The sequence below is a fragment of the Crocodylus porosus genome, unplaced genomic scaffold (assembly GCF_001723895.1).
Source record: "Crocodylus porosus isolate Cpor-Errol unplaced genomic scaffold, CroPor_comp1, whole genome shotgun sequence".
NCBI lineage: Eukaryota > Metazoa > Chordata > Crocodylia > Crocodylidae > Crocodylus > Crocodylus porosus.
Window position 1 is genome coordinate 1,666,236 of NW_017728945.1, and position 27,171 is coordinate 1,693,406.

At 58.6% G+C, this 27,171-nt stretch overlaps 1 protein-coding gene across 3 annotated transcripts in view; it reads left to right on the forward strand.

Annotated features, from left to right (window-relative positions):
• The window catches only part of NFIC (nuclear factor I C), a 184,898-nt gene that overhangs the window by 82,967 nt on the left and 74,760 nt on the right, over nucleotides 1–27,171 (forward strand). For all 3 annotated transcript variants that reach the window (XM_019550591.1, XM_019550589.1, XM_019550590.1), the window contains exon 2: nucleotides 15,412–15,943. In XM_019550591.1, the coding sequence (XP_019406136.1) occupies nucleotides 15,412–15,943 (532 nt within the window). The remainder of the gene's footprint in view (nucleotides 1–15,411; nucleotides 15,944–27,171) is intronic.

The following is a 27,171-nucleotide window of genomic DNA, read 5'->3' on the forward strand; positions in this document are numbered from 1 at the left end:
ATGTCAGGGCTGGAGCCAGTCTCTGTAGACAGGGTGAGACTTGTGCTCCCTCCCAAGGTATCACCTCCATCTCCCCCGTCTTGGGTGCAGAGCTCCAGGCAGCCCTCCTGGGCTCCGGCACATGCCGGCGGGCTAGCATACCATGTGGGCAGTCCCATGCCCCATGCTTCCTGGAGGTGCCCAGGTTGAGGGGCAGAAAGTCACAGGTCTTGCCCCTGGTTATTCACCTGTGGGTTTTAGTGGGTCCTGAGGTTGCAGGTCACAGGATTAAGGTGCCTGTGGCTGTGGCTGATGGGGGAGTATTATGGTCCTGCCCATTTCATGGAGATGAATCGCCCTTTCCTGAGCACAGGGCTGCACTACTCCAGCCAACCAGGCCACACGCTCCCAGGAGGGCAGAGTCTGGACTCCTTTGCATCCTGCCCTCTCTACCAGTCTCGTCCCTGCCTGCAGCAACGCTGTCCCCTTTGTGCTGTCCCTGCCTCCCAGAGCGATGTGTCGAGCGAGTGGAGACGCAACCGCTGCTCAGATCAGGAGTCAGTGGCTGTAAATACACAACGCCAAGTCTTTTCCTCGTCTCTGGACTGGAGGTCAGCTATCCCTTCAGCCTGGCCCTAGCTCAGTCTGTGTAGGGAAGACCTGTCCCATCTCTCAGATCTCTACAAGGGAAGTCACCGAGGGCCGCTGAGCAGTCCGTATAAACCGCCAGGAGGAACGGGGAAGGGGCTGCCCATGGTGCCCCGCTGCGGGGATCCGATCTCGTGGCGAGCAGGCCGGCCCGGCAGGCAAGGAAACAGAGAGGGGGCAGGGCAGGGCTGGGAGCTGGCAGGATCTGTGTCTTTTGCAAAACTTTTTCCAGTTTCGCAAAACATTTCCCTTAGTCTGAACCCCTGGGAGCTGGAGGCTGGGAAGCCACGTGGCTCCAGCTCTGTGATTCTCCAGCTGTTCCCCAGAGGACCTGCACTACTTGGCACCACTGATCCCTAGCACAGCTGGGGGCTGTCAGGGGTGGGCTCCATCCACCCGACAAAGACATTTCCACAGGAATCTCTCATTGGTGTAGCTGCTACCCATATCCCTGCAGGTATCATGCCTCCAGAGCCCAGCAAGCAGCAGGTGGGGCATTTTGGTATTTTAGAGCTGGGCTCTAGTCCTGCTCCTCCTGCAGACTCCCTCCCCCGTCCATGCCTCAGTTTCCCCATCAGTCAATGCTGCTTATGCTGGCATAGTGATCTCACAGCCAGGAGGCAAAGCACCAGCCAGTTGTTTCGGTTCTTCCCATGCTGACGCCTGCTATGGATAGCTGGGCTGGATCGCACCAAAGAAACACCAGACAGCACTGGCTAGTAATGTTTAACTCTGAAGTTCCTGGCACAGGGACAGCTGTGGTGGACATGCGGGAGATGCAGCAGTAGCCTGGGGCCAACCCAGGCTGCAGAGTTGGAAGCAGTGGGCTACAAACAGGTCCTGGCTTGTCTTAGCAACTCCTGCACTAATTCTCAGGGAAGCAACAAGGCTCCTCTGCCAGCTCAGGCTGCCCTGGAGCCTTCTGTCCTGTCCTAGGGACTCAATAGCAGGAATGCAGCTTTTTCCTTCATTTTTCAAAGTGACCTCCCACTCCCAGGGCTGGATGGAGCCCCGCAGCGACCCACAGAAACAGCCTCAGCTCTTTGCTTCCCATTACAACCCACGCCGTCCGCAAAGGTGACCCACTGGCATACTGCTCCAGCTGCAGCCAGCGGAGACACGCAGGCTGCTTGGCCCCACCGGCTTGCCTGGGTGGTGACTGGGGAGCCCAGCTGGGAAATGAGCTCCGGGGAGGATTCATGGGCCAGGCCTGCTGCAGGTCACGTGCTGAGAGCCAGTGGAGACACTGCTTTCTCTTATAGCAGCGTTGAAAGGCCCCTTCCCTCATCTCTGGGACAGCCTGTAAAACAATTCCCACCCACCCCCGTGATTCCTTCCTTGTCTCTGGATGGTGAGCTCCCCGGCCAGGGGCCTGTGTAATGAGAATAGCCCACTCCAGAGCACTTCTCAAGGTCAATAGACACAGCATCCATATCTGAGATCAGACAGTGAGCTGCTGGGGGCAGGGGCTGCGTGTTGTGGTTGTTGTATTATCCTGCTACCCCTTGTATTACAGAGGGTCTGATTCTGGTGGGTCCTGAACACCTGGGACTGCCGCGGGGCTCAGGCCCAGAGGTACATATGGAGCTGCTCTTCGTGGGTAGCCTGTTTCTCATTGGCACCCACTAGTGCTGGCCGCTGTGCCAATGTGCTGCAGTGTGGCTTGTATCAAGTTGGCATCTGGTAGCACCCACAGTCATGCCTGCTTTTTGCTTCCTTGCCCAGACCTCCACATCTACCCCAGCCCTTCACACCCCCTCACTACTCTGCACAGAACAGCAGCCTGGGGCCAGATGTGGATCCTTCCATCCTACTCCCGATCGCTCTCTGCAGTTGGATCTGGAGTTCATCACTCCCTGCCTCGAGCTGTTGTGTAGCAGCCTACAGTGACTGTGTCCACCTCAGAGGTGGCTGCAGCTGTGGGTATGGATGAATGAACATGTGATGGCAGCTGCCCGTGTGCCCGCTCTAGCCTGCGTGCCTGTTCTAGCCCAGCCGTAAGCAAGAAACCATCATTTTCTCTGCACTGAAATACGGCTCAGTTGTCTCAGTTCAGCTTCTGATGGCCATCAGGTAAGAGCAGGCACACAGGCCATTACCCCAGAGCACCTGGTGCAGTTAAATCCACACACCCTTTGACCTGGCTGCTGTTTGCTCAGTGCTTCATACTGGGAGTATGTGCAGGGAGCTGGGGAGGTGCCTTGAGGTGAGAGACTAGTTCAAAGGCACCGGGTGCTGTTCTGATCACCCAGGATCCTGGTAGGAAGAAGCAGTGAAGCACATTTTGTGCTGTTCCTCTGACTGCTTCATGGGCTGGCAGCAGACCCAGAATTCAGCATTACCTGCTGACCTGCCAGTGGGAGAGCTGCATTGCAGGCACGGACCCAGTTGCCAGAGGCCCTGCACCCTCCTGGAGGCTGGGATTACCCCAAGAACAAGCAGTGCCTGGGAAAGGTCCTGGCGTGTTAATGCTGCAGACTGACGGGTACAGCCTGGACAGATTCCCTGCACCTCTGATGCCCCCAAGCTTGCTCCACCGCCAGCGTGCTAGTGCCGGAGCTGGAACCAGGACAGCAAATTTTTGGGTTCTCAGGGTGATGCTCAGTCTCAGAGGGGACCAGTTAGCCTTACTGGTGCTTGCATGGCTACCTGCCAGCTGGGCTTAGGCTCTCAGATAGCTGGCAGCAGTCTTCTGGCTGCTGCCTTGGGCAGGATTCAGACTGACAACTTTGGGGTGGATGGGCCAAAACCCACTTTCAGCAGAGCCCGGTGTAACCCCCAGCTGGCCGAACGCTCAGTTCCAGTGACTGGCATTTCTATACCGTGTGCTGCCTTGGAGTCCAGTGGTTAGGGCAAAAGATCAGGCACCCAGTGCACAATTTGGGCAGGACTCCAGGCCCCTCTGAGCCCAGGTGCGCTGGGGAGGTTTCTCCTCCTGCTCGGGCAGGCTGTGGCCTCTGGTAGCAAAACCCAGCCCACACCTGTGCCAAGAAGACAGCTTCTGCTGGACCCATGCTCTATCCAGGCATGATACCACCTGTAACACAGCTGTCTCTGCACACCCCTGTGCAGCAGGGCAGTGCTGTTCACACTGTCATGTGGGGACTGTTTGGTTTGTCTGAAGTTCCAGCATCAGAGTGAGGATTTGAACCTAGGTCCCTCAAGCCCTGGTCAGTGCCCAAACCACTGAGCTTCCCTCCCCCTAAGCTCCTGGGTGCTGAGGAAGCAGGCAGGACTCGCACACAAGGAGCGACTTGCTTAAAGCCACAAAGGGCATTTCTGGGGGAGCTGAGACATGACCCCCCCATTGACTACAGCCACAGAGCAGCGCTTTGCCCAGGAGGCAAGCCTGCCGTTCTCTTGTATCTTGTCAGCGCCTTTCCTCTTCACCCCGTCTCCTTGCTCCCTGGAGCCCTCTCACTTTGAGCTGCTCTCCAAAGCCCTGGTCAGCCAGAGCTCGGGATGCCAGTGATTGCAGGGAGCCAGCTGGCCGCTGGCTCCCAGTAGCAACATGATTAAATGCCACCTCTGGGCATGTGTCATGGGACGTTGCCTGAGGCTGGGCTGCCTGGGCAAGAGGAAGTGAGAGGCGAGGAAGGGGACGATGGAGATTTTATTCTGCAATTCATCATTTTCCCTTTCACATTTGCATTGATTCCTCCTAAACTAACACTCTCTGCCTTTGTCCCTTTCTTGAAGGCTCTTTTGTTTGGTGTTTATGAGAGCTGCAATGCGACCCAAGTACTTGGAAGCCAGGATGCCTGGGATGTCTTCACAGCTCCGCTGTGTAGTCCGGGCCTCCATCGTCTTGCCAATTCTGGTCCTCGGTCTCCCCTGTATAACTGAGCATTCCCGGCAGTGCTGCATGGCCAGATTATTGCAAGGCACCTGGAGAGCTGTAGATGAAAGGTGCTAGAGGCGTAGCTACAATTATAAACAGACTCGTCTTAATAATTAGCTAATGATGAGTAGAAATGGATTTCCGCCTCTTGATCAATTATTGTAAAATGGTTTCTAATATGTTGCAGAGAGAGCGTGCCTTTGAAAGACTGTACATATTTCAGGTGCTAAGTGCTGTGTAACAGTTGCTATAACATCCTATAAGTAAGGATTTTAAACTCATTAGTATTAGCTTGCAACAGGTTTCTAAGCTTTCTGTAGTAACGCATTACCAGAAGCCGTATCTATGTGCCGTTGAGTAACGGCTACCAGAGGCTTTGTGTGTGCAGCCAGACTTGGAGAGCTATGGCAAGGGCGCTGCAGGATTCCAGCTGGTTGGGCCTGTTGTCTGAAGGCCGTGGCCCCCAAACTGGCACAGTCGCGCACAGGCAGGCAGCTGATTGGGACTGGGAATATGCATGGTGAACCCAGACCAGGGAGCATGTGGTGGCTGCGGACATTGGTGCATTTTATGAAGGAGGGGGAAAAATCAGGTGGTGTAAAACAGAGGCTGGAAAGCAGGGAAAACTGCAGAGTGAATCTGTTTCAGAGCTCAGCAGCAACTCGGGTCTCCTGCTTCCCAGCCCCTGGGTTTACTCTCCCAGCATTTCCTGGTTTATAACAGCCCCAGACCAAACTCTGGGGGTGAATGCTGCCATATAAAGGTATGATATACAGGTTAAGGATACTAGGTTAGCTATTAGGACAAACTTTCTCACCAGGGTAGAGAAGCACTGGAACAGGATACCCAGAGAGGTGGTGGAGTCTCCATTCTCGGAGGTTTTCAAGACCTGGCTAAGCAAAGCCTTGGCTGGGATGACCTAGTTGGGAACAGACCTCCTGAGATCCCTTCCAACCCTCATTTTCTGTGATTCTGTTATTCTGATCTATAACTACTACTCAGTGATTCAAATCCAGGCCAGATTGCTGTTCTTGCTTCTTTGATGCTCACCTCCTCGGACTCAACCAGCCTCCCATGGTGAACAGTGATGAGAGGCTTACCACAGGCTAAAGCATGGCTCCCAGCACAACCAGCTTGCAGGGGAACTGGTCAGGGTACCTGTGGTAAGAGGAGGCATTCAGGGCCTGGTTTTCCAGTGCCTTGATCAAGGCCAGGGCTCAGCTCCCAGTTCGGCGTAAAAAGACGAGCTCAAATCTGAAGACACGTGTGGCCCCCAACATGCAGCTCTCACACCAGGTGGCCATAAAGGGTCCTGGTCTTTGGGGAGCGCTGCGGGACCAGCACTCAGCAACCAGCACGACATGCAAAGCCATCCCTCTGGGCCTCTGGCTGTGAAAGAACAAGCCAGAGAGCTCCCCGCTGGATCTCGGCCCTCTGCCGTTGGCACAAGACCTGGCTGCTCCCTGCCAAGTGCCATCCTCTGCTCCCAAAGGGATTGCGCGGCCTGGAAGTGGAGACTGGAAGCTTGCAAGGACTGGGACGGCAAAGCGTGGCCTCGGCCAAGGAGCCCCCTTTGCCTGTGTCTCTCTGGGCCGGTTCTGGAGCTCCGGCTTCGGGGATGGGCGGAAGAGGAGGCCGCCAAGGCCAGCAGCATTTTTTGAGGTGTGCGGTTGGCTGGCAGAGCGGCGAAGCATCCTTTAGTAAAATAAACCCTGTGTGGTCTCCACACAGGCCAGGATGCCATTAGGTTGCCCTGGTGTCTCTCCACATACTATGGGCCTCCCTGTGGGAACAGCCTCCTCCTCTTCTCCTCAGCTCTGAAGACATAATACGCCTTGCCAGGGCCAGTGGCCGGGGCAGGGGCTGGAGAGGTAGGGGACACTCGCACCGCGGGCGGCAGAGCTGACGCGCTCCGGGATTGGCACTCCCTGCTCGAGCGGGTCGGGAATTTCCGGATGAAACAGTGCTTCATTGGAAAATTCAGGTTGTCAAAACTAAAACCGTTCCTGGAAATGAAGCGGTTTTGGCGAAACTCTCGCCAGGGAAGATTCCTCTGGCTGGGGCAGAACGTCCGGTCCCAGGGAGAGAGCTGGAGCCACCCCGGAGCAGGCGGGCGTGCGGCGCGCGCACCTGGGGAGTGGGAGACCCGGGCTCAAGTCCTCACCTGCAAGCAGCGGAGGAGGGACCTGTGCCTCCTTCACCCCACTCCGAGCATACGCCTCCATAGTCCTGGGTCCGTAGTCTGTACAGGCCTCGGCCAGGTTAGGATGGTCTTGATGCCTCCGCTGGGCACAGCTCCACCTGGCACAAATACTTCCGTGCTCCTTGGAGAAGGGACTTGCCCTGGGTCTCCCATGGGGGCCCTAATGGGGCTGCAGAATCAGCCTCTCCTTATTTTTCATGACAAGCTTCCAGATGTCTCGGTTTCATTCCCAGCACAGGGTGGGGAAAGGTTGGAAATCTCAGCCATTTTCCCAGGGAGGAAAGTGGTTTCCTCTGCTCCTGGAGCCATGGGGTTGCGTGCTCGTTCCAGCTTGCTTTTGAACTCAAACTCCGCTTCTAGGGCTCCACCCCAGGACAGAGCCAAGACCCTGGATTCGGGGGCACAGAAGTCCTTCTCTCTCCCCCTGTAGCCGGGGCGGAGGGGAAGCACCGTTGTAGTTTGCTCCCCTTGTTTGCCATGAGCATGGGGGAGCTAGGAGCTGGGAGAGGGTGGCTTTGGGCAGGTGGGGCAGTCTGGCTTACCGGCCCTGCTTGGGACTAGGGGCCAGGTGCTCCTGAGGTCTTATCCCGGTTTCCCCAGTGACTCTGTGTTGATCTTACATGGGTTTTCATGTCTCAGCTCTCCACTTGTGAGTGGGGGCTATTGCTCCCCTTCCTGCTCAGGCTTCGGTGCATCTGCGCCGTGTTCTGGGCCCCCTGGTTCAAAAAGGCTACGGAGGAGTGACATGGACAGGCTGGTCTGGCTTGTGCCACAGTGACATGGCAGCTATGTTGGGAGAGGAGGACAGGGCCCCCTCTCTGCTCAGGCAGGACCCCACAAGCTGGCAGGCTTCTCCAGACCTTGCAGAGTCCACACAACCGGGCTGGAAATCTCCCAAGGACAGGATCTCCTGCCAGATTCCTGGCCGGAAATGCCACAAGAACAGCCTTTGCTGTGGTATTGCAGCACGTCTGCTCCAGCAGGCAGCCGCGCAAATGAAAACAACACAGGAGAAAGTTAACCAGACCGTTGCTGAGCCGCTGGGAAGGGCTGGTCTGACTTGGAGGCGAGTGGGGGGCCCTTGCTTTTTCAAAACCTCATCTCTCGTCCTCCTGCAGTTGATGCTGTGATGACCCGGCTGGTGTCCGGAGGTATGTACACCAACCGTCCTCTACGGGAGGAAAGCCAGAGTCACTCAACGCCTGTCATATGCCTGTCATATACCCTATACTGCCAACTGATGTGATCCTCCTATAGTCCAAGTGGGTGGGGGGGGAGGGTCTGTGCCTCTGCGCCTGCTATTGAAGATGTCCAGGTGGCTGCTGTCCCCAGTTCAGCTCGTACCCATCAAATCGTAGGGGGTGCAGTTTGTTGGGCTGGGGCCAGGCATCAGTGTTTGTCCACCTACAACTTGTGATGTTATTGAGACAAGTAAATAGCTGGAAGAGCAGATGTGAGGCAGGCTGGGCTCCAAGCCTTCCTCTGGTGGCAGAGGGGGTGGCACCAGCTGGCCAAGCTGAGCTGGGCTGGAGCTGCCAGCTCTACAGACAGGCCATCCTGGAAACAATGAAGGAAGGAACATTTTGGCTGGGGGGTGAGGTTTCTGTGCCATTTGCTCTTGGCAGCTCAGGGCAGCAGGGCTGTGTTTTGCTTCCTGGCATCTCCCTTATGTGATAGTAGCACCCAGAGGCCGCAGCCAAGGTGTAGACAGCCTCTGCCCCAAGGAGCTTCCAGTCTCCACATGAGATCAGCGCGGGTGCGGAGCAGGACCCAAGCCCCTCCAGCAGGCTGCTGTTAGGAATCGAACCCAGATGTTCTGGCCTTCTGTACAGTGAACTTCTTTCAGTCCTGCCTGCGCATCAGCGTAACCCCAAGCCTTCCTCTGTCCTTCCATCCCACAGTATTGATGTGGACCGGGGCTGGGCCTCACTTCTTCTTCTTTACATATACAGTGTCTACCACATTGAGGGCAGTGTCTGTAAGTGGGGTTCCTTGGTACTACAGTAGTAGTAGGAGTCCTAATAACAGGGCACGTGCTCAGGCTCAAGAGAGGATCAATCATATTATAAATGGATGAACCAAGCTGGCTGGAGATGAGTATCAAGACCAGCACGGTCAGGTCGGGAGTGCTGGGCACGCTCTGGGAAGCATGGGAGAAAGCCATATGCCAGATGCAGAGAATAAGAGCATAGCAATAGTATGGGATGTCTCAGTCATTACTGTTCGGAAAGTAGGTGCTAGAGAACGAGGAAGCGGTGGTGATGACGAGGAGGGCGAGTGCTTAATTGCAGACTCCTTATACCTGTTCGTTGCAAGCGTTCAACTAAAAGGGCAAGAAAAGCGTGACAAGCCGAATGTGATAGAGCAAGGACTAAAGAAACCCTATGCATTATAGTGCTGGTTGTGGAGCACAGGGATTTCAGGATGGGAGGGGGGCACAACCCTGCACTCATCAGAAACTGGCTCTATTACAAGAACCCGGGTCCCTCAGATGCTAATGCTGATGAACCGCTGAAGTGCTGGGGGAGATGATAACATGCAGTTACCGATGGGTTGGCCTGATGTAGACTTTCCTGGGGACCATGTTGCCTCCAATGCTTGAGTGGTGAGGATCCATCCTAATGCTCACTGGCCATCAGTCTGACCTCCTGCCACTGCTTTCTCTGCCCTTTTGCCCTTCCATGAAGAGCCCAAGCCTCAGCCTGTTCTGCATCAGGAATGTAACTCTCCACTGGGCATTTCCAGGCCCGAACCCTCACAGACAGTCCTCCCTCCACTATATATAAAGCTAATTTCAGACCCGGACAGTCACTTGCTGCTCCCCAGCTAACACTTGTATTTATGTTCCCTTGCCCAGCCTGGCCCTTTTAAAGCAGATTAACTGTATGTGGCAATTTTGTGCAGAGATAATCCAGGCAGGGAGGGAAAGTGGTTGCAGTGGCTGATCGGATTTCAGGAGCTGCCCCTGCTTTCAGTTCGTCTCCAATCCCCGCTTAATCCCAGTGCTGAAATCAGTGCCGCAGCCCTTCAGGGCTTGGGGGGCTTCTGCTCCTGACAGGTCACATGTGAAGATAGCTTGGCTGTTTCCTCAAAGCCCTGGGAATAGAGAGTCCAGGGAAACTGGACCAGGGACTCAATAATAAACTATGGGCCCTCCTGCTAGAACAAGGGCTGATCTGTACCGGCCCCAGGAACGTGGCTGAAGAGTTAGGCTGGGAGCCCTTCTAGGCCTGCTCTGCATTTTGCAGGGTATTTGCCCACTGGGGCCTGGATCCTGGACACTGCTGCAGTTTAAATAGTCATTATAATCATGGGGCAGGATGATGCAATGGAGCCGTCAGCTCCGCAGACCTGGTTCTCCATTTTGGAGTCTGCTGGGACTCAGCAAAGCCCCTTCAGGGAGTTTGTTCATGTTAAAAAAGAAAGTCGGTCTGATCAGAAGGGGCCAGGAGTGGGGCTGGTGTCTGCTCTTCTTGGTGTGTAGATGTATGCAGGCACACCCAGGGCTGGAGCTGGAGGGGGTGGGTCAGCATTGAGGGGTATCTGCTGTGCTCTGTGCATGTAAGGTGCCCGGGACTGGAACAGCAGGAGGCTGCAGCTTGGCATAAGCGGGGTTGGCACAGCTGTGTGCATGTGGTGCTCAGTGCTGGTGATGGGCAGTGGGCTGCAGAGTAGTAGCATACTTGTGGGGCGGGGGGAGCAGGGCACCAGTGCCAGGTGCCAATGCAGAGGTGGCACGAGAATGGCAGTGCCCAGGGACCACGTGCCACTGCCATCACAGTGGTGGCAGCTGCCTGCAGCATCACCACAACTGTGGCCGCCCCTTCTGGGTCAAGAAGGAGGGGATGGAAAGTGTGGGCACAACCCCGGCCTGTGTGGCCCAGGGTGTCTAAGAAAGCTGAGCCCCAAACTTGCCTCTGTCTGTCTGCTCCGTGCTATGTTTGCAGATCAGGGCAGGGATTCTTCTCTCCCATTGTTTTTCATGGGGGAAAGGGCTAAATGGGCCAGGCTGCTCGGGCATCCAGTGGCCCCTGGGGCCCATCATGGCAGGAGCTGGTGCAACTGCTGTAGTGAGTTATGGGACTTGGCCTCCAAGACTGCCCCTTGCCAGCCCTAAATTAATGTGCTTTCAAGCCCTCGTAGAGACCTGGGAGCAAGGATCTCTGCCTCCCCTGGAGAGGGGAAGCAGAGCCCCCAGCTCCTCTGCCCACCACCCCCTTGCACACCCCTCAGGGCCAGCCTGGGCCTGCTCCCTACAGCCTCTGCTCCAGGGCTTGGCGAATGGTGCCTGTTGTCCTCGGAGGGCTCTATGTCCCCTTCCCTGATGGCTCTGAGGAGGGACATGCAGAAACTTCTTGACCCTGCCAGCAACACTAGAGGGAGGGAAGAGCAGACCAGGGATGCCCCCACCGGCTCCGTGCAGAGAGATGCCCGGGAGGTAGCCCACTGGGTGCACGCTCACTGCTCGTCCCACCCTCTCCCTTTGCCCCCAGGCTCCTGGTCCATTCCCCTCCCCTAACTCAGTGCCCTGGGTTCCCTCCTACAGGAAGTGCTGTGGGCTCCCCTGGACAGGCTGCCGCACACGAGGACTCGTGGGCATCACTGGGAACAAAGAGGTCACTGCACACCGGCTGCTCCATGGGGCTGTACACTCTACAGGGAGCAGGTCAGCCCAACTGGAGGGGGCAAGCTGGCCCCCCAGCCTCCCTGCCCGCCTCCCCCCCAGCCAGTTCTGGTACCTGGCTGCTTGGCTGGAGAAGGGCCTGAAAGGCAGGGCTGGTTGGGGGGGAGGGGGGCACAGCAACAATTTGTAGGACTTGCATGAATAACTGGCCACCGTGAAAGATCAACCAGCCGAGGCCCCGGCCCCAGCCCCGGCCAAGTATTGTTTTTGGAACTAGCTGCTTCTTTTTTCAGCTCCTGTCTTACTTTTCCTTGACCTTCTTCCCTGATTTAAGACACATGCCCAGCCCTTGCCCAGCTGCAGTGAATTAGCAGCTCCTGCTGAGGGCTGCTGGTGGTGCCTGGAGCTTGTCAGTGCTGGGGAGGCTGATAGGCGATCAAGGCCGTCCTCCCCTGTGCCGCTCCATGCCTTCCACTCCCTGTGTTGTGCTCCAGCTGAGTGCTGGAGTTGACCTAAGGCAGCAGCTCTCCAGAGGCCTGGGGCCAAGTAAGCAGCTCCCTTGCTGTCTGAGGCCCCTGGCTGTGCTGCTGCCCCGCTTCTCCCTCCCGCCCTGCATGCATCACTGGGATTAGAGCCAGCACCGGTGATTCTTTGAAACCCAGCGTACGTGCCCAGCCGTGACAGCCAGTCTGGCCAGTGCCCACCTGACCCTGGGGATGGGGCAGGCTTTGGGCTCCAGCTCTCTCTCACTCAGGACCGTTGCGTTTTGTGACCCTGTGTCCCCCTCAGGGGGACGGGGACTCGTCTGGGCGGGGGGTTGCAAGTATAAAGTGCGAGTCTGCAGCAGAGTGGGACAGGGTAGGGGCCTGGGGGCTGGGAATCGCAGGGTCTGTGCTAGGGCTGGGGGGCTGCCAGGGCTGGGAGCTGTAGGTGCTACACAGGGTCATTCAGGGACAGGGTTTCCTCGGCCTGGGAACAGCAGAGTCTGCCCCAAGGTCAGGCTGGGCAAGGGCTCCCTGTCTGTCACACCGCTGAAATAATCTGCTGGCTGACCTTGTGCACGTGCGCACAGCCTGGGATAGACCCTAACAGGAATCCCCTCCCCCGGGCGCACGCGTGCCGTGGGCTCTCACCGGGCCCCCGACTGGCAGCCCATTCAGCTCAGCATGTCCACAAGTTGTGCGGAAAGGAGAAGCCGCCCAGCTGAGCAGTGCTGACAGCAGCCTGCCTGAACGCGGGACTCTTGGGTCCCCTTCCTCGCTCCGCTCTTCACCGTGTGTCTGCAGCACATGGCAGGAGGCGGTGTGATGGCGGTGCTGGTTTTGCACCTGTTCTTTGCATAAGCTCAGAGCTGGCTCCCCAGGGCTGTCAAACTAGCACCTTCCGCTGGCACGACATCCGCTCGGGTGTAACCCTACGCTGAGAAGGAGCTGCGAAAAGCCCGCGCTCCTCTCGTCGTCCCTCTGCGGGCCCGTAGCCGACGCGCTCGGCCTGCCTCTAAAACATCGAGCTCTTAGTCTAAATTGCCAGTGGTGGCTTTTTTCCCCAACCCTTGGCAAATGCTGCCTGGGCTCCGAAAGCCAAGCTGGGCTCCTTCCTACTCCCACATCATCACCCCATAATGAGAGGCCTCACGGGCCAATTCCTACCCTCCGTGACAACCTCATTTCCTCTGAATCCTGTTCTTGGTGACGCCTCTGCTTTCTTATTCCCACTGAGGGGGCTGCTGGGGTGCAACTCCCTGGCATGCAGCAGGCGAGTCCTGCCGACCACGGTCTGATCCAGCTCTTTCTCCCAGAATTGGGATGTCCCTGCAGGCGTGAAGAACAAAAGCAAGCAAAGCCTTGGCTAGTGGCCGGGGGTCAGCCAACCTTACCCTGAGAACACGCAGTGGGCAGGTAGCACCCCAAAGAAGAGGCCGCTTTTATATATTTGTCAGAGCAAAACCACACTCCAAAGCAAAATCATTTCTAAGTGGTTTTCCAAATTCTTGGGTAAAAGTGCTGCTTCTCGCAGTTCTGGTGTTTTCTTAATAGCTCCAGGGGATGGATCCGTTTCTCCTCTGACTCCGGCTTCACCCAGAGGTAGCTGCACTGATTTCAGGCGGGCTGTGCCAGTTTACACCTGGGGCAAGTGGGGGGAGGGAGGACAGGATCTGGACCCCATGTGAGTAAGTAGGAGCAGCTTGAGCTGTGGTTTGCAACCTCCTGCCACGGGAGCGTGCTGAGCGGAGATTCAGCACTGCAGCCCCGTTCAAGGAAAACATTTCCCAACTGCTGCCATTGCAGAGCGGTCTTGGCATGCGGGCCTTTCTCCTGATGCAATCCCAATTATCTTTAATGCGAGCCATATTCAAAGCAACGAAAGAGCCCAGCATTTCAGGGAGGTCTGGCACAAGGAACCCACTGGCTCTTGGGTTTCTGCTTGGTTCAAAATCAACCGGGATTTTTCCTTCCTTCACACACACACACGCAAGGGCGGCTGGGAACCTGGCTGGGCTGTTTTTTTTAGTGGCAGGAGGCCTCCATAGAGTCATCCCACAGCCTGTCCCTGTTGTGAAGAGCCCTAACAGTTATTGATCTCTTCCAGTCACTCTCACATGTACTTTCCCCCAGCCAGGAAGGCAGGATTTTCCGCAATGGGAAAATCAGACACAGGAGGGGGCAGAGACATGCTTTCCATGTTTTCTTTCTGGGATGGACTCGATCGGAAGTTCCCGCCAAGTGGAAAAAGGCAGTCAGAGCCTGAGCGGCTTGCCAGTGCCATGGCCAGGGGCCAGACGGGCCAGAACTGGAGCAAACTTGGGGCGTTCCCTGCATAGTAGGCAGCAAAACAGCTCCGCTGATTAACGTGCCACCTGTCTGTGCCTGGGCAAGCATCTCGGTGCGGAGGCCTGGGAGAGGAGTGACCACAGGTGCTCCCCTGCACCCTTGGCTTTGGATGGGGACGCCTGAGCTTGTGCACTTTCACTGCCCTCGTGCACAGGCACCGAGCGGCAGTGCCCAGGAGTTCAACTCCGCTCCAGCACGGAAATCCAATCCGCCTTTCCCTCCAGGAGGGGTTATTGGAAGTATGCAGCACCCCCCAGCCAGGGCTTTGCTCTCTTTTCTCGGGAGGGAGAGGAGCTGCCTGTGGCTCCTCTCCTCTCCTCGCTTGGCACCAACACAGGTTGCATCAAGGGATGCTCTTCACCTGGCACAGCCTCCGTGAAATCTCAGCCTGGATTCCTGTGCCCGTTGGGAATGGATTCTAGCGCGTGGGTGGGAAGGGGAGAGGGTTAGGTTACTGCAGACGCAGCACAGGTTACGTAACGCCTCTCCCTCCCTGGCCCGATCAGCTCCATTACGCCCAAGCCGGCCTGGAGAGTTACAGCCTGCAGGATTTATGAGCAAACTCCAGCCACTTGTGCTGGGGCTGCTGCAAAGGCTGTGTCCTCCCGTGCCTTTGCGGCAGTGGGGCGGGGGCTGGAGGGCAGACTCCAGGCGCTTCACACCCCTGAGCCCCCAAGGCTGTAGGCTGCTGCGAAGGCAGAGGCCCTTGGGAGCGAGCGGGCAGCTGGGAGCAGGCCTCCTTCTCCCCAGGGAAGCGCACGTACTCGGTAGCACTGCCTGACCCCGACCAGCCCCTCTGCGCGTTTGGCTGGGCCGCAGAGGCTGGGTTTGTCTGTTAAACAGACCCACGGGCCCTTGTTTGCTCAGCAAACTGCTCACATCACACTCCTGGGGGGATCCCCAGCGGCCACCTCCACTTCCCACCTATGAGTTGTGCCCCAAACCCTGGGCTCCTCTAGCCTGCTCTGGGGTGGGAGCAGAACCCGGAGCCACCCTTTTTTTGAGCACTAAACCCCATTCCCTACGCGGGGTTGGGAGACAACGCACGAGTCCCAGCCCTGGGTCCCCTAAGCTGTAACCCCTGGACCTCAGTCCTTTTACATGTCTGGCCATAGGAGCCAGGAGTGCTTCCTCCCCACCTTGCTGTGCTCTGCTCATGAGGCTATGCTGCTACTGGACCATTGGCCCCATGAGAGTGTCACATGCGGGGCGCTCTGGGCATCTGCCTGTGCTGCCAGGCCCGTGCTGTGTCTGTCCTAATGGTGCGTCTCTGCTTTCCCCGCAGGATGAATTCCACCCGTTCATCGAGGCGCTGCTCCCCCATGTCCGGGCCTTTGCCTACACGTGGTTCAACCTGCAGGCCCGCAAGCGCAAGTACTTCAAGAAGCACGAGAAGAGGATGACAAAGGATGAGGAGAGGGCAGTGAAGGACGAGCTGCTCAATGAGAAGCCCGAGGTCAAGCAGAAGTGGGCCTCCCGGCTGCTGGCCAAGCTCCGCAAGGACATCCGGCCCGAGTGTCGCGAGGACTTTGTGCTCTCCATCACGGGCAAGAAGCCCTCCTGCTGTGTCCTCTCCAACCCCGATCAGAAGGGCAAGATGCGCCGCATCGACTGCCTGCGCCAGGCAGACAAGGTGTGGCGCCTGGATCTGGTCATGGTCATCCTTTTCAAAGGGATCCCTCTGGAGAGCACGGATGGGGAGCGCCTGGTCAAGTCCACGCAGTGCACCAACCCCATCCTGTGCGTCCAGCCCCACCACATCAGTGTCTCTGTCAAGGAGCTCGACCTCTACCTGGCGTACTTTGTCCGCGAGAGAGGTAGGTGCTGTGCATGGCCTGGCCTGGCCTGGTGGCGTCTTCTTTGTGGTCTGAGACCCCGTGAGAGCTGGTGCTGCGGTTTTCTCCTGAGGAGATCTGGACAGAGAGGGGAGGAGGATGGGTGCAGAGGTCCATTCCAGGTGGGCACTGAAATCCAGCTCTGCCTCTTACGTTGCCAGAGGACCTATCCAGATCCCACTGTGTGGGGAAATGGGGGTCCAGTTCAGGCTCTTCCCAGTGCGGCACCCATGGTCTCTTCCATGGGGCACATAAACTCACCTGGCTGTTCTCAGAGTCCATCCCAAAGGACCACGAATCTAGTTCTGGTTCTTCCCTCCCTTGAGCTCACCCCAGCTGTGCACTAACATCCAGCCTTTTCCTTTTACCTGCATAGCCAAACCCAGCACGCATCAAATTCTCTCCCCTGGGACCAGTGCCCCCACCCAGTTCCCTGCCAAATTCCTCCGCAATTCCTATGCCTCCTCTTTATGGGGTCCTGACCCCTGCTCCCCAAGTTAGCACAGAGAAAACCTCAGCCCAAGGGTGCCATCTTGTGCCCACCTGGAATAGATGCTGGCTGCCAGTGGGGTTTGTCCCCGACGACTTTGCCCCGAGTGCGTGGGTGCCGGGGCTGTGTGTGTTTGCACCCTGTGGAGCACCATGGTGGGGTGGGGTGGGGTGTGGGAGTGTTAGAGACACACTGGAGGATGTTGGTTGTTGCGCTGCTTTGGGTATTCAGAGATAGAGAGACTCTGGAAACTGGGTCTTTAAAGAACTCGTCTGCAGTCTGCACCACAGACAAGTTAGTTCCCAAACCACCAGTGAGACTCCTGCCCCCCTCCCACGCCCCGCAGGGTCTGCTTCTATTGCTGCCATGTTTCCCAGGCTCCTGGATGCAGTGCCAAGCAGACATGGCATCCCAGTGCTAGGGCGTCTGCATTGCCACATGGGAAATGTGCTGGAGGGAACGGGCAACCTGGGCCTGGCAGCGCTCCCTGTGCCTGCATGGGGTCACGGATGGGGAAGGGTGGCACAGTGACAGGCCAGCCCTACTACCAAGCAGTTGTGGCTTCTGTGTCCCCTGATCCAGCAGGGATCAGGTGAAACCAGGACAGGGGTGGTCAGGCTGGCTGGGCTTTGTGGGTAGTGGACTACTCTCCTCAAGGAAGTAATGGATGCTGTAGGTGTTTGAATGTAGATGGGAGGATAGCCTGCAGGGGACAAGCCAGCCTCACCCCAGGGAGCCGGACCAGGGTGGACACTGCCTCGGGCCCTGGCTTTTTGTGTCTCCTGGCTATGTAGCAGGAACAGGAGCAAGTCTGGATGTGCAGGGGTGAGGAGAGGGTGACTGCTGCTCCGAATGCTGTTACTACTGGCAGTCCCATGGTTCCTGGAGATCCACGCTGCGATCAGGGCCCCTCTGCACTGGCACAGAGGGGAGTCTGACCTAGGTGGGCAGATTGGACTGATTTAACAAAATAACAGATTGGGCCTGCCCCAAGGAGCTCACAGTGTACATAGTAAGATGACCGGAGGAGAAACTGAGGCATGGGGAGGGGAGGAAGTGAAGTGCCCAAGGTCAAGCAGCAGGTCAGTGGCAAAGATGCTACTAGCCCATGCTGCCTTCCCACATGTGAAGGGAGCCAGAGCCAAAGTGTTTCAAGTAGCAGATCAGGTCAGTTCTTATTTTATCCAGACAGGTCCCATCCCCGGGCGATAACGCGCTGGCTTGCGTCTCTCCAACAAATCATTTCTAGTGCATGAGTTTTGGGCCAAGATGGGACTTGCAGGTGTAGCTCTTGGAGGAAAGGGCCTTTTTTGGCCTGAAAGCTTGAGTGCTAGACATGATTTGTTGGTCCAATAAAAGGTCTCACATTATCTTGCTCACCGCCGCCCTGTGTAATTCACACTCCACATCACCCTGACGCACACGCCGTCCGTCTCCCTCCAGCTCCGGCATTAGCAGGATCTCCAGCAGCCCTGCTCGAGCTCCTCTGTGGGCCCTTGGCACGGGGGCTGAAAGAGCATGCGGAGGGACGGGGGTGTCACAGGAGAGGCGTGCTGTCCCCCAACTGCTCCAGGCCAGGGTGTCCTCTGTTAGGTTTCTTTCAGCCTGAGGCCAGAGCGTTTCAGCCAGTCGCCCTGGGATTCCTGGTATTATAACTGCAGTTTCCCTTAGGGAGCCTGCTTCCCCGAGGCAGAGAGCTCTGGCCCTGTGGGTGCTGGCCCAGACTTCTTTCACTCCAGGCGGGTGGCTTGGGCATGCCCTGCACCTGGTACCAGGACCAGGGGGTCACACTTGCACATCAGAACAAGCAGGTCCAGGGGCAGCTGGCACCTCCACTGCAGTCCTCCCTCCTCATGCAGGCCCCGGCGCTGCTGGATCCTCCCCTCACTGCCACGGGGCTGGGAGAGGCCAGGCTCAGCATTGCTTCTCCATCTGCCACTCCTGGCTCCCTGGCCCAAGGACAGAGAATGACACCTCAATGGCTGCAACTCCAGTGAAGGGGGTCTGACTAAATCACATGGAAGCGGGGAAATTGAAGAAGACGTTTCTGCCCCACGGGGAGGTTCGATTTGCCCTGTCATTTCTCCCACCCCGAATCTTCGCCCTCTCCTCTGATGGGCTGCTGCTTCTACAAGCAAGCCAACAAGGAGCAAGGCTAGCGCAGGGCAGGGCCACCATTGGGAGTATGAGAAGCCCTCGTACACCTGAGGGGCACTGGGATCCGCAGTGCAGCCTCAGGGAGGCTCTCGTGGCGTCCATAGGGTCTCTGGGCCACGATTAATCCACAGTGGGGTCTGTGCTGAGGCTGTAGGACTCAGATCGTCCCTGTGGTTCTCTTGCTCCGCAGCCCCTCGCTGGTCTCGAGTCCTGGTTTGGGTGCAGAAGGGCTTTTCAGACTATCCTTGTGGTTACAGAGCAGAGCGTGGCATTGCGTGCTCCATGTGCCGGGCCTGGCCGGTGCAGGCGGTTGATATGGGGTGGCACCGGGGAGGCTGCGGCGCATATTTTTGGCTCTGCTCTGCAAGGGCTTGGCATGCCCCAGGCCCGCGTTCTCCTGCTGCGAATGGGACTGCGTGGCAGTGGAGGGCGGTGGGCAGGGCAGGACGGATTCCCCTTCCCTCCCCAGACTGCTCCCAGACTTTCCCTGGGAAAGTGCCACAAATGCAGGAAACTGGATCACAGAGATAGAAACTGGATCGCAGCTGCCTCTGCACCTCCTCCAGGCCCTCGCTGCACGCTCTAGGCTCAGCAGGTCAGGCTGGCTCGAGTGACAGCCAGGCCCTTCGAGAGCGACCCCAGGGGTGGGTGCTGAGCCAGGCCATGCCCCTGGCTCTGAGACTGGGCACACTTTGGTGGTGCCTGTGACTCCCAAGCCATTTCCCGGGACCCTTAGACATCAGCATTCAGCTCCTTCTCTTGCATTAGCTCCTGCAGCCTGAGAGGAGCTGGGACTGCGATGCATGGGGGGAACCAGCTCCGAATGCAGAAGCACAGGAGAGGCGAGAAGGGCCAGAGGCAGGAGGACCCGTCCGCATTTCCAGGGGGGACCTCAAAACCAGCGTAGGAGAGGCCTCGGGCAGCAGGCGGGACCCAGGGTCCGAGTCCGCCCGCCCGGCCCCACTGGGAGCAGGGGTCAGCCCCGCGAGGCCAGCCCGGGCCTTCCCAGAGAGAGCAAGGCCCCGCTAGCAACTCGGGCTCGTCGCCCAGGAGCGTGTTTGTGCACGTGCGCGTGTCTACCCTCCCCGTCGGAGGAGAGCAGGAGCGTGGCCAGAACCAGAGCTGGCAAAGCGGCTGCCGTGGCAGAGGGCCGCGCCAAAGGGCTGCGGGCCCAGCAGGAGAGAGGAGAGGCCGTCACGCCGCGCCCCGGTGCCAGCCGGGCAGGGACAGTCCACCAGCCCCGAGCGCTGGCGGCTCCCAGGCTCGCTGGTTTCTGGCTGCGCGTGGCCGGCTGGGCTGAGTCCTCCTCCTCACCCACTGCCTCCCGACCTTGACCCCAGACGTCTGGGTCCTGGAGGCAGCCTTGGAGTCACCTGATCTGTCTAATTGGTAACAAACCCTGGGCTGTAAATACTCAGCTGATAAGGCTTCTTAACTTGTCACTTTCTCCAGGCGGAGAGGAGCAGCCCTTAAGGTGGCTCCTCGCCCCCGTTTAAGGCGGACCGGGCGGCCTCCAGCACGTCTCTGGAGCAGCGGGATTCGGGGCATTCCCACGCGGTCTGAAATGGCATGGGCACCGGGTGCATCCACTTCAGGGGATGCCAAGCCCGGGGCCCTCTTCTCCCACCGTGGAGACAGTGCCCAGCCCAGGGGCTGCCCCCTACGCAGGCAGTGATCCAGGCTAGAGCCCGGGACCCCTGCCCCAGAGTAGTTGGCAGGCCAGCGCCCTGGAGTAGCCACCTGTGTGAAGTGGCTGCAGCGCTGGGGCTGCCCCCATCTCGCCCTGTGAAGCCCAGCATCTGAGCTAGCAGAGCCCGCAGGGAGGCGAGGATGCTTGGGAGCCTGGAAGCTGGCGAGGGGAACTCTTTATTGCATTGTGACCTCTTTTCCCCTTCAAAGGCAGGGATATAATCCCCTGACAGAGGCCAGGTCAGAGATTAAATGGATGTGGCATTTGATCTAAAAAATAATCCCATGCCCTCCTGCCCTGTGGCTCCACAGAGGATCCCGGAGCGCTGATGAACTGAGCCTCAGCATGTGCTTTGCAATGCACACGTGTCACTAGCCTGGTGTCATGGGAGGAGAAACTGAGGCCTGACAACACTGAGACCCTCATGCAAGGTCACTCTGCAAGGCAGGGCAGAGCCGAAGCGAGACCCATGGGTGGGGGGGAACCCTGTTTTGTGCTGTAGTCACTAAAAAATGTTTGTGCTCAGAGAGACTCAGGAGTCCTGACCCCATCTGCTGCCTGGGCCCTTGTACATCCCTGAATGCAGGATCCTGGCTTTGGGCTCCGGGCACTGGCAGGCAGCCTAGGTGGGCAGTTGAGTGCTTTGGGGCTAGGTGCAGGGAGCAAGGGGCCCTTGTGCCCCAGGGCTCTCCAGCTCTCGCTCCTGCCCCTGCTCTGTGCAGCCGTAAGTCTGTCAATCCGCCCCAGGCTGCAGAGCCTTCCCACCGCGCAGCCACGGAGGTGAGGCAAGAGGCCCGTGCGTGGCTGCTGGCAGCTCTCTCCCGTGCCCCCCGGGAAGCCCCGGGAGCAGGTTCTAGCATTGCACACGTGGGGGCTCGGTATCAGGCGTGTGCATCGGACTCGGGCTCTGACGGGAGCATGGACCTGAACCTGGCAATCTCCATCAGCTGAAAATCAGCTCCCTGGGGCTGGGGCGGTCCTGGGGAGCAGGCACTGTGTGTGTGCTAGCGAGGCGTTTAACACAAGAGCTTCTGTACCCGTATCAAATCCTTCATGCTAGTAATCTGGGAGCTCAGTCCTGGCATAGGATCACAGGAAAAATGGGCTGGAAGGGATCTCAGGAGGTCACTAGTCCAACCCCCTGCTCAGAGCAGGATTAGCCCTGTCTAAATCAGCCAGATTGCCAAGCCGCCCCACCGGGCTCCCACCGCCCAGCCCACGGGGCCGTCTCTTTCCAGACCCACCTCCCAGCATGGGATCGTTGCCTCCGTGGCCCCTCGCTGCCTGCACCGTGGTCCTGTCGTTCCCAGCCCCCCCCGGCAGGGGAGCAGGCGGGGCGGTGCCAGCTTTCATCTGCTCCGTTTATTTTGAGGGGACGTTGAAATTTTCATGCTCGTAAAAGCACAAGGCTGGATCGGGAAGCTGGAGCCAGTCGGAGCGTGGGCGAGAGGCTTGCAGGCTTCCTCAGCGCCAGGCTGCCAGCGGGTTTCGATCCTCTGGTAACACCTCCCCAGATCCCTGTCCTTGGATCAAACCCAATCGGTAGAGTCAGGCATGCTGAGAGCAGGCACTGTGCAATGCTCCAGCGCCACCCCCGCCCCCTACCCCAAGCCTGGGCTTCACCCTCACATGTGCCAGCACCTCTCCCTCCGGACACAAAGCCCCGCTGCTCCAAGGCCCGGGCTCCTCGCGCATGCGCCCACATCCGCCAGTGCCCCTCAGTCCTGACCGGCAGCCATGCTGGGACACCCCCCTGCAGATGCTCTTAGTCCTGAGCCGTGCACCGTGCTGTTATTCCAGCGCTGGGGCCCTGCGCAGCCCTGCTGAGTGGGGAGGGGAGTGGAGAGAGGCTGCGAGCGCCCTGAACTCCTGTTGTTTCATGAACTCAACCAGATTGATCTCCCCCTCCCCCAGGAGGAAATGTCCCATAAAGTATATGTCCCATAAAGGTCACCAAGTTCCTCGGAGCCTCCATCCTCCACAGCCTCCCCCCGAATGCTACCCACGTTCTCCCACTTCCTGTGCCCCACAACCCGCAGTCACTCTCTCATGCTTAGACACACACGGTCTGGCATACACGCCCGGTCCCACTGTCTGTCGCACACACAGACTCGCGCACATTCCCGCTCGCCCTCTGGAGCAGACTGTCTCTGTCACACCCCCACACATTCCTCTTTCACGCTCATTCTTGCCCATTGAGTCACACGCGCTATCTCACACACATGTGCATGCCCAGGTTCACACATCTAATCTCTCCCTCTCACACACACACACACACACACAGGGAGGGACCAGGGCCCCAGGCCTCCCAGTGCAGGACCCAGAGCAGGAGAATCAGGGCCCTGGGATGGGGAGAGAAGGACATTTCCCCCTAAGCCAGCTGGGGCTGAAGGGTCGAGACCTGCCCAGATCCTGGGGCACTGAGGCCAGTGCTGGTAGGAGAAGCCTCGTTAAGATGCAGCCTCTGTTGCCTCCCCACTTTATCAGTCTGGAGCATGTCTGAGTGGCTCCCCCCGCCCCCCACTCCCAGCCCTGCTGATAACGGGCTGAGCAGCGCGAGCACTTCTCTGGTGCTCTGGTGTCAGCACAATTTCCCAGCCGCTGCTCTGGAAACTGAGGAGCGGGAGATATGGGAAGAAGGACACAGATGCCTGCACCTCCATGGCCCGTTCCACCCATCCTGGCTCCTTCGCCCTCACAGCCCTCCTGCCGGCTGCCCCAGTGCCACCCTCACCCTTCCCCAACCCCTGCCTTCCCACCCTCCGTGCCCCTTAAACTGTCCTCCCCAGCACCTCTCCCTGCCTCGGTGCTGATCCTAGTCCCCCTTGATCAGCCCCATCCCCAGCAGAAGCATAGCAGTATCTCCACTCTGGACGGGGCCTTTCTCAGGGCTTCAGGGTTGGGATTCAGGATGTGCAGGGAGAGGGATTGGATGCAGGGATGAGTGCTTGCCTCAGCCCTGGCCGTGCCCACTGCCTCCCGCCGTGGGAGCCTCTGTGTGCCCAGGTGCCAACATGGTCTAAATGCTATGGGGAGTCCCAGCAGCCCCCTGGATGTGCACCCAGGCCTCCTTCATCACTGTAACACAGAGACACAGCTCAGCTTGCCCCTGCTCCTTGTCGCCCACACCCCCTACCACTGTCTGGGGAGCAGCCATATCCATTGGGGGTTCCTTTCCTCCAGCCTAGCTCTGCAGCAGCTCTTATCTACGTGCTTGCCATGCCTCTTTCATCAGAGAGCCCCAGAGCACCACACAGGCCCCAGGGCAGCCTCACATGTGCAGCGCAGCTGTCCGTACCCATTTTCCAGATAGAGTCACTGAGGCACAGAGCAGGGAAGCCGAAAGATAGGCTTGAACCAGACCTCCGTGCCAAACTCCTCTTTCCTGGGCACCAGAGTCCTTCCACCAAAATGGTGGATCCTTTGGTTCCTCCCTCAGCCCATGGAAAGGCACCTCTGTAGACCCTAATGAGACAGAGAAACCCTGATTCCTGCTCCATGTTCACCTTTCAGCACAGGCCCTGCCCCAGCACTGGAGAAGAGGCAAGGCTGCAGGCAGGGCTGGACACAGGCATGGGTGAACCGAGCGGCCGCCTGCGGCCCAGACAGAGAGGGGGCCAAAAATGGTCATTTTTAAAGTATTATTATCATTTTCTCTAGCAAAGGGGGGCGCACAGCTAAAAGTTTGCCCAAGGGCACCAGGAGTCTAGGTACGGTGCTGACTGCAGGCTCGCATGCAGCGCGCGGGTGGACCCCAGCACAGCCTGCCATCCCCCGCCCCCTCCCTTGACAGCAGAGACAAGGGGGAGGGTCCTGGTGCTGCCATCAGTCCTGGGCACCACCAGGCTGGCACCACAAGCACAGGCACTGCCCCATGTGTCCCAGAGCTGAGGCTCCACGGAGGTGCCGACTCTTCCTCCTGGTGCAGGAGCAATGCCATAAATAAGCCGTTCTGCAGAGCGGATTGATTTTATTACACATTATCTTGCAGGGGCCTTGGCAGCCGAGGAGAGCGAGTCTCTGTGGTTTATGCCTCCTGCTGAGGTGGTCAATGGAAAGGCAGGGGCGGGAGGCGGGGGAAGCCCCCACTATGGAGCTGCCTTCAAGGGCATCTGGAATTAATAAGCACTGGGCACCTGCCATTAAGGTGTTCATCAGTGCCGAGATATATAGCGGGGGTGGGACGCCGGGGGTCAAAGCCCACTTGGAAGGGGTGGCTCCCATAACCTGACTGGGGGGGAGCTGGAGCAGCCTCTGGGCTGAAGGCCTGGTCTTCCCTGAGATGGCATCAGGTGGAAGGGGGAGAGGAGGAGGCATGGCCACGAGTAGGGGAAGGGGCCCCAGGATCTGGGGGGAGCGCCTCCACCTTACAGGGCAAGGTTCAGGCAGATTCACCCTACTGGGAAACAGCACATCAGACAGGAGCTCAGCCTCTTTGAGTGACACTGGCTGGGACGGGGATGGGGATGGGGATGGGGATGGAGCCGGTAGCAGTCTGGTGTCCCAGCCTCTCCGTCACCCCGCTCTGCTCCCAACATCAAGGAGCTCCAGTTACCGGAGCTTGTTGGTGTCTGGGTGCAGGGAAAGTGCTGCTCCTCCGGCTGCACTGAGCTGGCAGGCGATGCAGGGTGGACACGGGGACTGTGTGAACAGGGAGACGTGGCTGGCAGCCGTCGTGGGGACCCGGGGCTGGGATGGCAGGTGGCTGTGGGCTGAGCCTGAGGGCACCGGCGGGGCTGTGGTGCTGGAGAGCCTAGGCCTGGGGTAGCAGGGCTGGGTGGTGGGAGTGTGCCGTGGGGAAGCCTGTGCTCTGCCTTCTGGCCCTTTCCTGAGCACAGGGAGAAAACAGCCCTGGGGCTCTGGGCCCGTTGCTCAACCTCCCTGATGTGCCTCCACGGTGAGTGACCCCTTCCCCCAGTCCCAGCCTCCCCTTTCCACTGCAGCCTGGCTGCCGCCGTGTAGATAGGATTTCCGGGGGTGGCAGGGCTGGGCCCTGGGCTGATCCCAGCTGTGGCGCGCAGCCAGCCCATGCCCGTTCCACAACAGAAAGCATGGGTGGGACCTTGGGCACCTGCCCCTTCTTTGCACTTGCCCCTTTGGCCTGGTCCTCAGCACCCTGCTGAGCACTGCGAGCTCCTGCTTCCCCCAGCAGCCCTGTTCAAGTCAAAGCATGGCACAGCCCCTCCTCCTTGCTGCCCAGCCCTAAGTGCGGGCTGCTCCTCACCGAGGGCACTCAGCAGGCCAGGGCGGGGGGAAGGCATCTCATCCAGGGCATCGCTGCTACGGCTAGCTTGATCGAGGATGCCCCTTCCCAGGGGCGGGAGACAGAGGCAGTACATTGCAGTGGTGGGAGCAGAGCTCTGGCTGTCCGGCTCCAGGACCCCAGCTCCTACAGCCAGGTCCAGCTTTCACCCCCCCACATATGCCTCCAGCCCTGTCTGTCCCCTCACATAGCCCCGCTCCTTCCCAGTGCTCCCAGCACACGCTGGCCCATCAGTAATGCCGGGGCCCCCCACCCAAACCCACCTGTCTCTAGGAGGTGCCAGGGCTGCACAGCCCAGGTGCAGGGCTGGGCTGGCTCCACTGCAGTGGGGGAGGGGGCCGCGCTCTGCAGCCCTGGGCTGGGAGCGCTGGGGGAGGAGGGGAGGCAGGGAGGTCGCCAATGAAAGTCAAAAGCATTGCAGTATAATGGTAATCAATCTCCCGGATCAATTGTGCCGGGACCTCCTGAGCATTAAAGAAAGATTCCTCTAGCGCTGCTTATTGCTGACTCGAGTCAGTTTGGGGGGAGACCCTCCTCCCCCATCCCTGCCTGCCACCCCTTCCCCTAAATAAAAGGTGGGGAGAGAGCAGCGGAAATGCCAGGCTACCACAGAGCAGGTAGCGATGCCAGGCGGGAGCTGGAGCAAGAGTGAGGTGTGAGCAGCAGCTCCCCGGTGGGGCTGGGGAGAGCCAGGGGCTGGCAGGAGCCAGTCCTCCCACGCCCCGCTGGAATCCAGACAGGGCCCCAGCGCTGCCCAGCACTGCCTGCCCCACGTGCTAGTGAGCAACTAGTAGTGCTGTGAGCTTCCCTCAAGCAGTGCCCTGCTCTGTGTGTTTGTGAGGAACCTTGAGTGCTGTGAGCTGCACTCCCAGGAGTGCCACATTCAGCGACATGAGTTAACTTGATAGGAGGTCACCGGTCACTGGACCAGTGACCGCCTGAGACCAGTGTTTCTGCGAAGGTCTGGTCTGTCCATCCAGCCCAGCCCTGTTTCCAGATGCCCTCACAGCAAGCTGGGCTATGCCAAGCTCTGACACCTCCGCTGCTGGAGGATCTCACCGACCCAGAGTCTTTTGAACCGCACGTCCGATTCCTGCTTCCCCTGGCAGCTGCCTCCTGTCCTTGTCTTCTCTCGATACCCTCCCTCTCCTTAGCTGTCTCTCCCCCACTCGGCTGCCTGTGCTTGCCAAATGAGCAGGTGTTCAGCCTGGATTCCTATAGCAACACAGGCACAATCCCACCGCTTTGCTGGTGTGTGTCAGGGACTTTGTTTTGCTCCTCAGTCACGTGGCAATGAACTTGGAGCCCCACTTCCCCCGCCCCACCCCGTACAAAAATGTTCATGCCCAGTAGCGGTAAATCCCTGACTCCCATGTGCTGGCAGGGGCAGAGTCAGACCTGGGGCCAGTCGCAAGAGGTTTCAGGGCAGTCCAGACTAAAGGGCTGGTTGGAGCAAGGCAGAGATGGTAGGTTGGCATTGAAGCGTGGCATCAGCCTCTGTGGAGTGACCCTCATGTGCCAGTGATATAGCAGGGGTGGGACTGGTTAAACTCAGGGCACATTGGGTAACCCAGGCAAAGGCTATCTCCTCCCCCTGACTCAGTCTCAGC